We start from the raw sequence: 13,018 nt of genomic DNA on the forward strand, positions 1-13,018 counted from the left end.
ACCAGCCCCCTCACCCCTATGCAAATAATTCCAAGATCTATTTATCCAGTCCTAGTCTTTCTGCTGAGCATCAATCCCTGTGTCACCAAAAACGATTCGGACATCTCAACCTGGATGTCCCCCCAGGCTTCTCAAATTCAACATATACAAACAGAATACATGACTTTGTCTTTGCTCTACCCCCATCCCTAACCTTTCCCTCTTTTGTATTCTCTTCCCACTGTCCAAGGTACCTCTATCCTGACTCTCCATAAGACTTAAGAAAACTCAGATCTCAATTTCTGAAAGAGGTACAAGAGGCCTTTCCCCATTCCCCTCCCTCTGCCTAGTGCCTTTCCTTTGGAATTGACTCGCTTTTACATTGCATGTAAATAAAATAGTAATTTGCATGTTGTCTCCATTGTTAGAATGTGAACTCCTTGAGGGCAGGAACTGTTTTTTTTTTTATCCCCAGAGTTTGGTCCAGCGCCTGATACATAGTAAGTGCTTAATAAATACTTGATTTACTGAGCCCCCCCCCCTCCCCAGTCACCCAGGCTCCCAACCTCTGTGCCAGCCTCCCTTCTGCTATGTCCCTCAATCCTACATATTCGCTCTCTCACCAAGATTGTTCTCTTCCACTCATTCAGCCAGTACACCTGTTTAGCCTTGATCCCTTCACACCTGGACTACTGTGATAACCTCCTAATTAGCTCATCTCTCCCCACTCCAATTCAGCCTCCACTCAGCTGCCAAGAGGGTTTTCTTAAGGTGTGACACGCAGTGGTTCCCTAGTACCTCCAGGATAAAATAAAAACTCTTCTGTTTGACATTTAAGACCCCAGACTTTCTTATTTTAACAGCCTTCTTACACCTTACTCCCAGCCATAATGGCCCGGCTGTTTGCTTTCCTTACCTCTGTGCCTTTGTACCTATGTATCCTGTGCCATGGCTTTGTACTCCCTGACTGTCCCCCATGCCTGGGATGCTCTGGCTCATCATCTCTGCCCTTAGTTACTCTGGCTCCCATCAAGACTTCAATTCTATCTCCTGCCCAAGGGAGTGCCTTTGCCTCTGGGATTACCTTCCACACACTCCATATATACAGCACATGTATCTCTAGCCTTCGACTTTGTCTCCCCATTAGAATGCAAGCTCCTTGAGGGCAGGGACTGTTTTTGCCTTTCTTGGGATACCTAGAGTTTAGCACGGCACCTGGAACATTGCAGGCATTTAATAAATGCATGCTGATTGACAAGCCCAGCAACCATTGTTACCCTTATATCCCTGCCCTTGACCCTTCAGACGGTTCTCCTTACACCTTCCATTCAATTTCCAGGGCGCAGAGCAGTATAAATGGATCCTGGGTCCTGATGTCCTGAGTCCGGACTTGGACTGGCATCGCCAAGAGCAAGCGAAGGCAGCTGTGGGCTGCTGCCCCCCGCACAGCTCCTAGGAACGCCGCTAAGAGGCGCTGTAGCGCGGCGGACTCCGTTGGTGTTTCTCTAGCCCCCCGCGCCGGCTGCTCTGTGGTACGTATAAAAGGTGGTGCCGGGCGGACGGTGGGCTTAGTTCGCTGCTGCCGGAGCTTGGATCTAAGCTGCAGGGGATCAGCAGGAGCCATAGGGCCGGGGGCGCCGAGCTGGGGCCACGCAGCCGGCTACCGGCTGCCGCGGGCTCTCTGGGCCCTCTGGAGCCGCCCCCAGAGGCCGGAGCCCCTTCCCCGCCCCCGCACCCCGCCCTTTCTCGGGAAACCTCACCCCGGCACGCCCGGCCACCGGCCTCTTCCCCATCCCCGGCGCTGCCCTCACCTGCCCGGAGTCCCAGCCTCCTCCCCTCCCCAGCTGCGGGGTCCCAACCTCCCCTCCCCTCCCCTTCCGCAACTGCGGGGTCCTAGTCTCCTCTCCCTTTCCCCAGCCGCGGGGGTCCCAGCCTTCTCTCCCCCTCCCTAGTTACTAGGTCCCAGCCTTCTCTCCCCCTCCCTAGTTACTAGGTTCCAGCCTCTTCTCCCTTCCTTTACCAACTACCGGGGTGTCTGCCTCTTCTCCCTCTTTATAGCTGCAGGGGCCCGGCCTCATCTCTGTCTCTTTCCCCAGCTGCGGGGTCCCAGCCTCCTTTCCCCCTCCCCAGCTTCGGGGTCCCAGCCTTCTCTCCCCCTCCCTAGTTACTAGGTTCCAGCCTCTCCTCCCTTCCTTTCCCCGACTACCAGGGTGTCTTCCTCCTCTCCCTAGCTGCAGGGGCCCGGCCTTATCCCTGTCCCCTTCCCCAGCTGTGGGGTCCCAGTCTCCCTCTCCTCTCCCCAGTGTCCCTTCCCTCTTCTACCTCCTCCTTCCTACTTGGCCTCCTAACTTCCCTTGCTCCCTTCCTCCTTTCCTCCCTCACCTCTTCCCTGCCAGTCTCCTCCTCAGCGGAGGGGCGACCTAGCTCCCTTTTCTTGCCCACGGTTGAGAATCCCAGTCCTCCCCCATCTTCCCTCTCATCTCCTCAGCTCTGGGATTCCCAGACTCCTCAGCTCTCTTTTCCTTTCCTCCCTCATATGGAAATCCTGGTCTCCTCTCCCCTCCTTCTCCCCTAGTCTGTGCACATCCCTTTCCACCTGACCCCACAACTCTCTTCCCTCTAAGAAGAGCAGTTCCTTAATCTTTTAAAACATGAGCTTTTCTTAGTAATTCTTGCTTTATTTTGTCTTTATTCCACCCCCCTCGGCCCTCCCCAGCGAGTTTATTTCCTTTTTGGGGGCTCTCTGATTTCCAGATCTCTCCCTAGATTCATTGCTGCCTATGTCCCAGACTCAGCTTTTCCCTTGTTGAGGTGGGAGGGACCCTCCCCTCAAAGAACAGCCTAAGAAGATGCCGGGGCCTGGCTTCTGTGGTCTCTCCCCACTCCGGGTGTTCCCCTCAGTGTTTGTGGTGGCTGCCCTGCTGGGGTTGCTTCCAGTCCTGAGGAGCCATGGGCTGCAGAATACCGTAACATCAAAGGTGTCCACCATGGGCTTGTACATAGGCCCTGGGGAAGGGGATGTCACTTCAGCTCCACCAGAGGTCAACCATGAAGTCCATCCGATGACCAACCATTCAGGAACCTTTCATGGGAAGCCCCGCAAGCCTTTCCCGGTCCTGGGCATCGACTATACTCACGTGAGGACCCCCTTCGAGATCTCCCTCTGGATCCTGCTAGCCTGTCTTATGAAGCTGGGTATGTTGTGTGACTTCTGTCTGGGCTGGACAGTGGGGATTGGAGGATGTACTGTGTAAACAGAATCACCGCAGTGAGTTGGAGAGAGCTCCCCACTCCCCCTTGCCTGGTGTTTTTGAGGCCAACTGTCAGAGACCTGTAGTTCAAATTCTTCCACAGGGCTGTTTTCTTCAGGGTCTCTGACATTACTGAGGGGTCGAGAGCCTCTAACAGTACTGCATGGGCAGGCCTAAGGGACAGATTTGGTTGTTCTTTCTGTGTGTATTAAGGCTGGTGAAGAGGGGCTTTCTCGGGGATCCAAAGTGCCAGACAGTTATTTGGTGATGAGGAATGTGGTCTTTCTTGTTTCTGTTTTTGCTGTGGCCACCTTACATTTTGCCTAGTGGCAGTGATCTGTGGGACTGAGGCCCTGGGTGGATTGTATATCTTTTCTGGCATGCTTGAATGCCAGGTAGGCTCTGTGTTTAGGTGGACTGGAACTTTTCCTAGGAGTTTGTTTTCCCCTTCTCAGCAATCCTCTGCCCACTTGGGGAACCCTAAGATATCTCAGCCACTGGGGCTTTAGGAGTTCAGAGGTTCACTCGGGAATGCAGATGTTTCCTGTGTCCATGTTCCACTTCCAAAGACTTAGCAGGTCAGCTTTGCATCCTGGCCAGATTGGGAATAGCCTGGAGATGATTTGTGTGTCTATAATGCTGTCCTCTCTTCAGCTTATGGGGCTGGGTAGACCTTGGGAATTTCTGAGCAGGATCTGTGCTTGGGGAGGAGCCTGTCTGATCTTGGCTGGTTACCAGATCAGTCCCAAGTGTGTACTTAGCCGTTTCTTAAAACTCAGCCTGTGCCTGGCCATGGTGCTGGCCTGGGCGCTGCTGGAGCTGGGTGGATGGGTGAAGGTCCTTAGCGCCAGGGACGGGGCATCCTGGTTTGAGAAGTGATTGTGTTGTCTTGAGCTGGGGTGGCTGGGGAGGATTAGTGGCTGAAAAGTGACTCCTCCCTGGAGAGGCCCAGGTGGACTGAGCCTGTGTCACCTGGGTGAGTGATGGACTCTATGACGGCCAGCAATCCCAGTGACCTGACTGGTTTTATGTCAGGGAAGCCTTTTAAGCTGGTTTGGCCCTGGACCAGCTGTGGGAGTTTTGGTGACCTGGGTGTTCTAGGGGCTCGGTGGAGAACCTTCCCATCTTCCCAAGGACATGAAGGAGTGATGTCAGGATGTTCGGTTTTGGCTAGTGATGCAGAGAGATAGTACTGTCTTCTCTGATTCACTGTCAAGCTCACTTGGGATAGGAATATGATATGCAGTCAGGCAAGGTGGACAGAGGCCTTTCTGCTTGGGACCCTGTTCCCAGCCTTCCCTTCCGGTGTCTCCACTGCAGCTGAACTTCCTGCAGGCAGCAGTCTGGAGGCAGGCAGCCTCATCTTCTGATCCAGATCATCCTGTGACCTTGGCAGGATGGATGGAACTTCCTTTTGCCCCAGGCTCACCTTCTATAAAGTGGGGTTGGTTATCAAGGTAGAGACCATGCCAGTTGTCTTATAAATCAATTTAATCCATTGGTCCTTAAGTGGCTGATGTGATGATGCAGCTGGATTAGAGCTGGCCTTAGAGTCAGAGTCTGGAGGACCTGGTTTCAAGCCCTACTGTTGACCCTGCACTGACTGAGTGACCCTGGGCAAGCCCTTCACCCTTCAGTGTTCTCAGCATCTCTCTTAAGACTAAGTTACAGAACAGTTATCTGGCATTTTCTTACCAGGAGTTCCCTGTGTCAATGGAATCGCAAGTCTAGCCCCCCAAAACTGAGCATGGCAGCTTGCTAGGTGCCAGAGACACCAAGAAGATGAAATGAAAATCATTTGCCTTCCAGTAGCTTACATTTTGCAATATGTAAATGTAATTTAAGGAGGAAGAGAGGATAAGCAACTAAGGGGCTCAGGAAAGGTCTCCTTTTGGAGATGTGGTGCATAAGCTGATATTTGAAGGGAACCAGGGCTTCCCAGAGCCCCACACTAGGAGGGAGCACATTCCATGGCATGGGGGGAATGCATGGCAGTAAAGGGCAGTTTGTACAAAGGCATGGAGGTGGGCATTAAGGTTCTGGCTTTGGGGTACATTGATGTGGCTATGATTTGTCAGCCTTTCTGAGTTCACAAAAAGAAACTTCAGCAGTATGTCAGTAAATATAAGTAAAATATAAGTAAAAAAATCATCCCATGTTTGGGCAGGGCTTCGGTGTGAGGCAGGGATAAGCACTCAGTACCACTCCTGCAGCTGCAACTGATTGAAAAATAACTCAGGACCTACCTGAGCTCTTGGCCAGTCTGTGGTATCTCCTCCTGACTTAGGTTCCAGTACTGCTGAATCTCAGAGTTGGAAGGGTCCTCACATTGGCATTCAGTCATGTCTTACTCTTTGTGACCCCATTTGGAGTTTTCTTGGCAAAGGTACTGGAGTGGTTTGCCATTTTCTTCTCCAGTTCATTTTGCAGATGAGGAAACTGAGGCAAACAGGGTGAAGTGACTTGCCTTGGGTCAACCAGCTAGGAAGTGTCTGAGGCCAGATTTGAACTAAGGAGTCTTTCTGACTCCAGGCCTGGCACTCTATCCATTGCACCACCTTGCTGCCCTTGGGGCAAGAGGTAAGGAAACTGTCCTAGGTTCTCATGCCCAGACCTGCACAGACACCCTTCACGGCATCCTAGATAAAGGGTCAGCCAGCCCTCCCCGGAGGGACCACAGGACATTGTTCTGATTGTAGCAAATTTGTCCTGCTACTTACTGCACCTTTGATGCTTTAGCCTTTCCTTATAGATCTGCCCTCTGGTTCTTGCGGGCAACTTTTCAAATGCTTCATGACCTCCATCACGTCTCACTAAGACTTCTCTGGAGTAAGCATACTCAGTTCCTTCCTAATAGAGTGATAGCTGCACCCAGGCTTGGGTTGCCTCCCTAGCAGACCAGTCTGTGGTGAGGAAGGGAATCCTTGGAAGCTGGGGACTCCTCCCACAGGCTTGTAATGCTTTGCTGGCCACATTGAAAAGGCCCTCTGGGGCCTAGCATCATTGAAGTGTATGATTTAGGGCTGGAAACAGACTCTAGATTTCCCAATCCTTTGAATTCTACAGGGGAGACACCTGGGCTCCAGAGAGGCACACAGGATGGGAGCTGAACCCAGAACAGACCTAGTGTCTTTGCCATCATACAGTGGGGGAAGGGGGTAGCCAATAGATTTAGGTGACCCTACTGACATCATAGGATATAAAACAACTCCTCATTTCTATCTTCCCTTGCCTTCTGCTTTAAACACTTGGTATGTATTCACAAATAGTCATCTCTAACCCAAGACAACTGAAATATTACCTCAGAATCCTAGGATATTAAGTATTTCCCTCCAGGGAATCTTGAGGCAGCTGGTTTGGGGGGGGGGTGGCTTATGGACTTTGTCTCTTTCTGTGAAGCTGCTTTCAGGCTGGCTTTCAAGGGAGTTAATAAGTTAGAGGTAAAGTGGGGTGCCCCTAGGGCTGCTAAGGCTGGCAACCCTGACTGTACAAGCAGATACCCAAGAGATCTAGTGGGCTATTTTGGGGCCTTGCCTTTTCTCTTGCCGCCCTAACGTAGGCAGGAACTGTGTGCCCTGAGCCCTGATTCTGTCATCCAAGGCAGCTGTTTCCCTGGCAAGGCCCCCTTCCTTTAAGAATAGAAAGTGCTGTGTGTGATGCTCCTTTTTATCCCAAAACTTCAAATCAGCAAACCACACCTTGGGTGGTTATTGTAGGAGGAGGTGGTTAGAATCGTACAATGTGAGAAGTGAAAGGGATCTTACTTAGAACACAGGATGTCAGAGCTGGAAGGGGCCTCAGAACAGACAATGTCAGACCCAGGAATTACATCTAGAAGGGCCCTTAGAAATCATCCCATTCAAGTCCCTCATTTTATAGAGCTTCCTGGATGGAGAAAAAAGTCTCCCAAGTTCTCTCCCAAATGTGCTGTTGATTTACCATGTGGACCTGGGAAAATTCCCTTCTGTTAGCGTTGTTTCTCTTTCTGAGAAGGAAGGAAAGGGAGGAAACAAGTATTTATTAAGCTCTTGCTACATGCTAGTCATTGTGCTAAGTGTTTTACAAATATCTCATTTGGTCCTCACTACAACCCTGGAAGGAGGTATTGGTTCCATTTTATAGTTGAGGAAACTAAAGCAAACATTTTAAGTGACTTGCCCAGGATCTCACAGCTACAAAGTATCTGCGACTGAATTTGAACAGGTCTTCCTGACTTCATCCACTGTGCCTTCTAGCTGCTTCTAGAGAAGGGACTATCTGTCATGTTCTTTGGTGGAGGTAGGTTACGTAGATGAAAATTGTGCATACTTCAGAGACCTCAGATTCCTGGGTAGAGCAGTTCCCCTCTCTGGTCTCAGTTTCCACTTGTATAGAAGGATGGGGTTGGACTAGTTGGTCCCTTCGAACTGACATTCAAAGATTCTGTGGACCTGAGAGAAACTAGGTTTTTGGGTAAGTAGTTTACTAAGCTTCAGAAATATAGTTTGCAGTTTTAGTATTGACCCTTAGGCCCTTGCAGTTCCCCTTGTTCCTTTGTTGACCCTGGGCACATGGCCTTTGCTCAGATATCTTGCTGGCTAGTTGAAGATGTGTTCCTGGAAGTCCAGGATTGATATATTAGCCAGTTTTGTGAGCAGTGGGAGACTTGGAGGCATTGGATCCAGTGAAGGCTGTTGGCTGGGTGAATGAACTAGAAGACTCTCCAAGAGTATAATATAATCACTGGCGTATCAGAGCTGGTGGGAGCCTTTGAAAAGAGAGTATTAGGGGTGGACCCGACCTTGAAGCAAAGACCAGCAAGAGGAGGAAGGGACCTTAGATCATAGTGTCTGGACTGGAAGGGGCCTTGGGATGCAGAATATCTAGGCTGCAAGAGGCTTTGAAGTGGGAAGGGGCCTCAGCATTGAGAATTTGAGGGCCAGAAGGGGCCTTGGGACAGGGGATGTTGCTGTGGGAAGAGACCTTAGAATATCTGGGCTAGAACGAACTTTAGAACAGGGCATGTCAGATTTTGAGAAGGTCCTTAAAAGTTATCTGCCAGAACAAATAGAACAAAAGATGTTGGAGCTGGGAGGGACCTTAGAACACTGCAGAATGTCCAAACTGGAAGAACCTTTAGAGAATACCAAGCCATGACAGATCCCCAGGCCTGGTCATACAATGATAGTGGCAAAGCTAGAACAGAACTCAAGTCTTCCAACTCAAAGGTCATTTTTCTTTTTTAACCCCGTTAATAGAATTTTTTTTCAGTTACATGCAAGGATAGTTTTCAACATTTATTTTTATAAAATTTTGAGTTCCAAATTTTTCTCCTTCCCTCCCTTCCCCTCTCCCCATCTCTCTCCCCTCCCCAAGATGCAAGCAATCCGAAAAAGATTATACATGTACAATCATGTTAAACATTTTCACATTAGTCAGTCATGTTGGGAAAGAAGAAACAAAACAAAAGGGGAAAACCACAAAAAAACAAAAAAAAGTGAAAATAATATGCTTCGACCTGCTTTCAGACTCCATAATTCTTTCCATAATTCTAGTGTCTTTTGGAATTGTCTTGGATCATTGTATTGCTGAGAAGAGCTAAGTCTATCAGAGTCTAACATCATACAATGTTGCTGTTGTCTGTGTATAGTGTTCTCCTGGTTCTGTTCCTCTCACTCAGCATCAGTTCATGTAAGTCTTTCCAGGTTTTTCTGAAGTCTACCTGCTCATCATCTCTTACAGCACAGTAGTATTCCATGACATTCATATAACACAATTTGTTTAGCCATTCCCCAGTTGATGGGCATTCCCTCAATTTCCACTTTTTTTGCCACCACAAAGAAAGAGCTACTATAAATATTTTTGTACATGTGAGTCCTTTTCCCTTTTTATGATCTCTTTGGGCTACAGACCTAGTAGTGTTATTGCTGGATCAAAGGGCATGCACAGTTTTATAGCCCTTTGGGCATAGTTCCAAATTGCTCTCCAGAAGGGTTGGATCAGTTTTACAACTCCACCAACAATGCATTCGTGTTCCAATTTTCCCAGTTCTTCTCCAACATTTATCATTTTCCTTTTCTGTCATATTAGCCAATCTGATAGGTGTGAGGTAGTACCTAAAGTTGTTTTAATTTGCATTTTTCTAATCAATAGTGATTTAGAACATTTTTTTCATGTGATATATACAGCTGTAATTTCTTCATCTGAAAACTTGCAGACCATTTTTTTCTCCTAGGACTGTGTGATAACAACTTGATTTTATCATATCCAGGATCTTTGGGAACATCCAGCATCCAGGACACTGTTCAGTTAAAGCCTAATAGATAATAAAGCTACTCCACTTATCCTCCGACCCATGCTCGAGAGCTATCATTCTTCCCTGTGGTCTTCAGACCTCCCTCTCCATACATTGTTTTTTGGGTTTTTTTTGAGATGCATTTGCCCATTGATTCACTGCATTTGTATAACACTCCCTGGAGGCAGGCCTGTCCAGGTTCCCCGTTTTGTTCTACTGATGAAGAAGCTGAGGACATGACTTGCCTCCAGTCCTGAAGGCCATGGGCAAGCACTCTGGCCCCTCACTAGGATTACCAGAGGCCTCCTCTGAAGGCCTTGAAACAGACTTTTTTTTGCACACCCCTAAATTCTTGCCTCTACTGGTTAGAACACTGACTTCTCAGTCAGGCAATGGAGGGGTGAGAGGTACAGCAGGGAGAGAGAGCAGAGAGAGTGTAGGCTGATTAAGAACTAAGGTGAAGATCTGTAGTTGACAGGGGAGATGGGAAGGGTTGAGGAAGATATTTAAAAGCTTGGCAGTGAAGCCAGCAACCCCCTCTCTCTTCACCTTTGCTGTCTATCCAAATCTTCTGAGACCCAGCTCCAAGTCCTCATCTTCCAGGAAGCCTTCTCTGACCACCACAACCCACAGGGGGTGTCTGGCTCTTTTTGTCTCTCTGTCACTTATTAGGTGATTAATCATTTATTGCCTTGTGGTATCTGATCTGAGATTCAGAGCTGCCAGGTGGGACCTCAGAGGCCATCTGATCCATCCTCTTCATTTTATAGATGAGGAAACCCACTCTCAGAGAACCTAAATGACTTGACCAGGGCCATTCAGCTAATAAGTTTCTGGGGTAGAATTGGAACCTAGGACCTTCTGGCTCCCAAGTCCCTTGCTCTTTCCACACTCCATCCCCCTACCTTCTTTACAGATTGGGTCCAGAGAAGTTTAGTGACTGGTCTACTGTTGCAGAGTAAGGGAGGAATAGAGCCAGGATTCAAACTGGGATCTGATTCCAAATCTAGGGCCCTTTCTGCTCTATTTTGCTTCCTCACTTCTTTTACTGTATTGTGTGTAGCCTTTCCCTGGTTTTGTGTTCTCCCTCTGCTTATAAATTGTATATTGCTGGAGTCCAGGGAGCACATATTATACGTGACTTACTACATGGCCTCTGGCAAAGTCTCTTCTGAGCCTCAATTTTCCTGTCTGTAAAGTGGGGATAATGGCTGCCTCACCTACCTCACAAAGATCTAATAACAGATGGAAAAGTCCTTTGGAAACTATAAAGGGCTTTATGAGTGGAAGGTGGTAGTATCATTTTTCTCTCCGGAAATCCAATGGGGATGGGGGGGGGTGCCTTTGTGCAAACTTTGCATGGAAGTGGTCATTAAGCACTTGCTTGATTGGTGGTGGCCTGTTGGCGAATTATAGGTGGATAGGATGGCAGGTCATTTATAGCTCTTAGGTAAGACAGTGCTAAAATGTAGAAATGTTAAACCTGGGTGGGACCCAAGAATGTCGAATTCTAAAACTGAAGGGACTTTGAGGCAGAAAATATTGAACTGAGAGGAACCTTAGACCATAGACTATCTGGGCTGAAAGGGACCTTAGAGACAGTTTTGTCCATCTTCCCTCATTGAAATGAAGCAATTTGTCCAACATCACACAGCTGACAAGCACAAGAACCCAGGCTCGAAACCTGGTCTTTTGGCTCCAAGTCTAGTACTCTTTCCATTATATCAGACCAAGAAGACTTGAACTTGCTGAGCATGGGACCCTTAGAGGGCTGACCTAGGGGAGTCTAAGGACAGTTTCAGGTTTGCCTGCTTTGTGCCTATTTAGGCCTGGACCCATCCCTTGGATGGCAGAACTATATTCCCTAGCAGCTGGTCCCTGTTCTGAAATGGCAACTCCTCCTCCCTACCTACCTCCTGTCAAGCCCTTTCTCAGAACTCAATGTTTGGACCTAAGAGGAAGGGGGTAAAAACAATTCAATTCAAAAGCACAAACCTGACTTTCATAACTTAAAGAAACTGTACACAATGAGCCAGTATCAATGTTAAACATATATATAGCATCTAAATACATTTAAAAAACCAAACTTAATTGCAAAAGAAGCATAATAATAGGAGACTTCAGTGTCTCTCTCTTAGAACTGAATATATTTAACAAACAGGTAAACAAAAATAAACTGAACTATTGGATAATTTAGGCCAAAAAAAATTCATGGCGTCTTCTGAATGAGACCACTGAAGAATATACGTATTTTTCCAAATACTACGTGGCATATTTACAAAAATAAACCACATATTAGAGCCTAGAGAAATTGCAGATAAATTTATTAAATATATCCTTTCCAGACCACAAAATAATACAAATAGTAATCAGTACTGAGAGCATAAGCAAAAAGACCCAAAAGGAGACTTGATAGTGAAACACCACTCAACAAATGTGTCAAAGAAGTCAAAAAAACTATAACCACGTGAAGGACAAATGACAGAGACAACACGCCAGCTTTTCTGGGATACTGTGAAAGTAATCCTCAAAGGAGAAATTATGCCCATAAAAACATACATTAGCAAAACAGAAAAAGAGAGGATTCGTTCATTTTTTTTAAACCAGCCAGCATACCTGAAAATAAGCACAAAAACGGGAATGATATAAATCAGAGGAGAAATTGATAAATTAGAAATCAGGAAGACTGTAGAACTCAAATCAAAACCCTAGGGAATTAACTATAGTTCTTACTTTCTCCAGTATCTGGACACTTCTCCAAGGACATCCCTTTGGCCTAGGGAACAGTCAACCCTTCAGGGCCTGAAACGTTATTACTGGTAGGAATGTGCTTTTATATATTGGGCCATGTTGTTGACCCTTAGAAAGGAAAGAGTTTTGCATTATCTTCTTTCATCCCTGGGCTAGAGAATCACCAGGATTCCCTGAGATTTGGAGCAGCTGGCACAAGTGAAAAACAGTCTACCCTCCACTGAGGGCAAAGAGGAAATCCAGTTGGGGCTTTCCAGGTGATGCCCTTGGTTTTAGAAGGTGGGAGTTTTTAGCTGTCTTCTTAAATCTTTGAGAATGTAGTGATTACTATTGGGATTCTAGGGTGGGGAGGAGCTGTTTGGACCTATACCACTATTTGTATATTGATATATTCCTATCCTAAGGCAAGTCTGGGGCCCTGTGCTGTTAGGCCTGGGTTGGGTTTTGGTGGAAATGCTACTTCTTTTGTGAAAGGGGATGGAAAGGGTAGGAGGAAGGGGGTGATTGATGTATCCTCTCCAAATGTATGGTCCTGGAGGAGACAAGGTAGTAATGGGAGGAGCTTGTGGGGGAAGGGCCAACCCTGAACTTGAGTGTTCCCTATAGAGCAGCCAGGCTAAGGTGGCTTAACTATTTCATTCTGTCTGTCCCCTCCTTCATGATATAGTCCATAAAAAGAATCTATAATAAAGAGGGGAGGGAGGAGGGGAATGGTGGCTGAAGCCTTGTTGGGCCTGGGTCTTTCTGTCTTACCTCCCTCAGG

At 47.5% G+C, this 13,018-nt stretch overlaps 1 protein-coding gene across 1 annotated transcript in view; it reads left to right on the plus strand.

Moving 5' to 3' along the window:
* Nucleotides 1–1,544: 1,544 nt before the first annotated feature.
* The window catches only part of SLC9A1 (solute carrier family 9 member A1), a 77,165-nt gene continuing 65,691 nt past the window's right edge, over nucleotides 1,545–13,018 (plus strand). The window contains exon 1 of the mRNA XM_069079300.1: nucleotides 1,545–3,174. Within this exon, the coding sequence (XP_068935401.1) occupies nucleotides 2,829–3,174 (346 nt within the window). The 5' untranslated portion in view covers nucleotides 1,545–2,828. The remainder of the gene's footprint in view (nucleotides 3,175–13,018) is intronic.

Source organism: Petaurus breviceps, unplaced genomic scaffold, assembly GCF_028583685.1.
Source record: "Petaurus breviceps papuanus isolate PSGF00001 unplaced genomic scaffold, PetGlider_PUasm1.0 91041, whole genome shotgun sequence".
Taxonomy (NCBI): domain Eukaryota; kingdom Metazoa; phylum Chordata; class Mammalia; order Diprotodontia; family Petauridae; genus Petaurus; species Petaurus breviceps.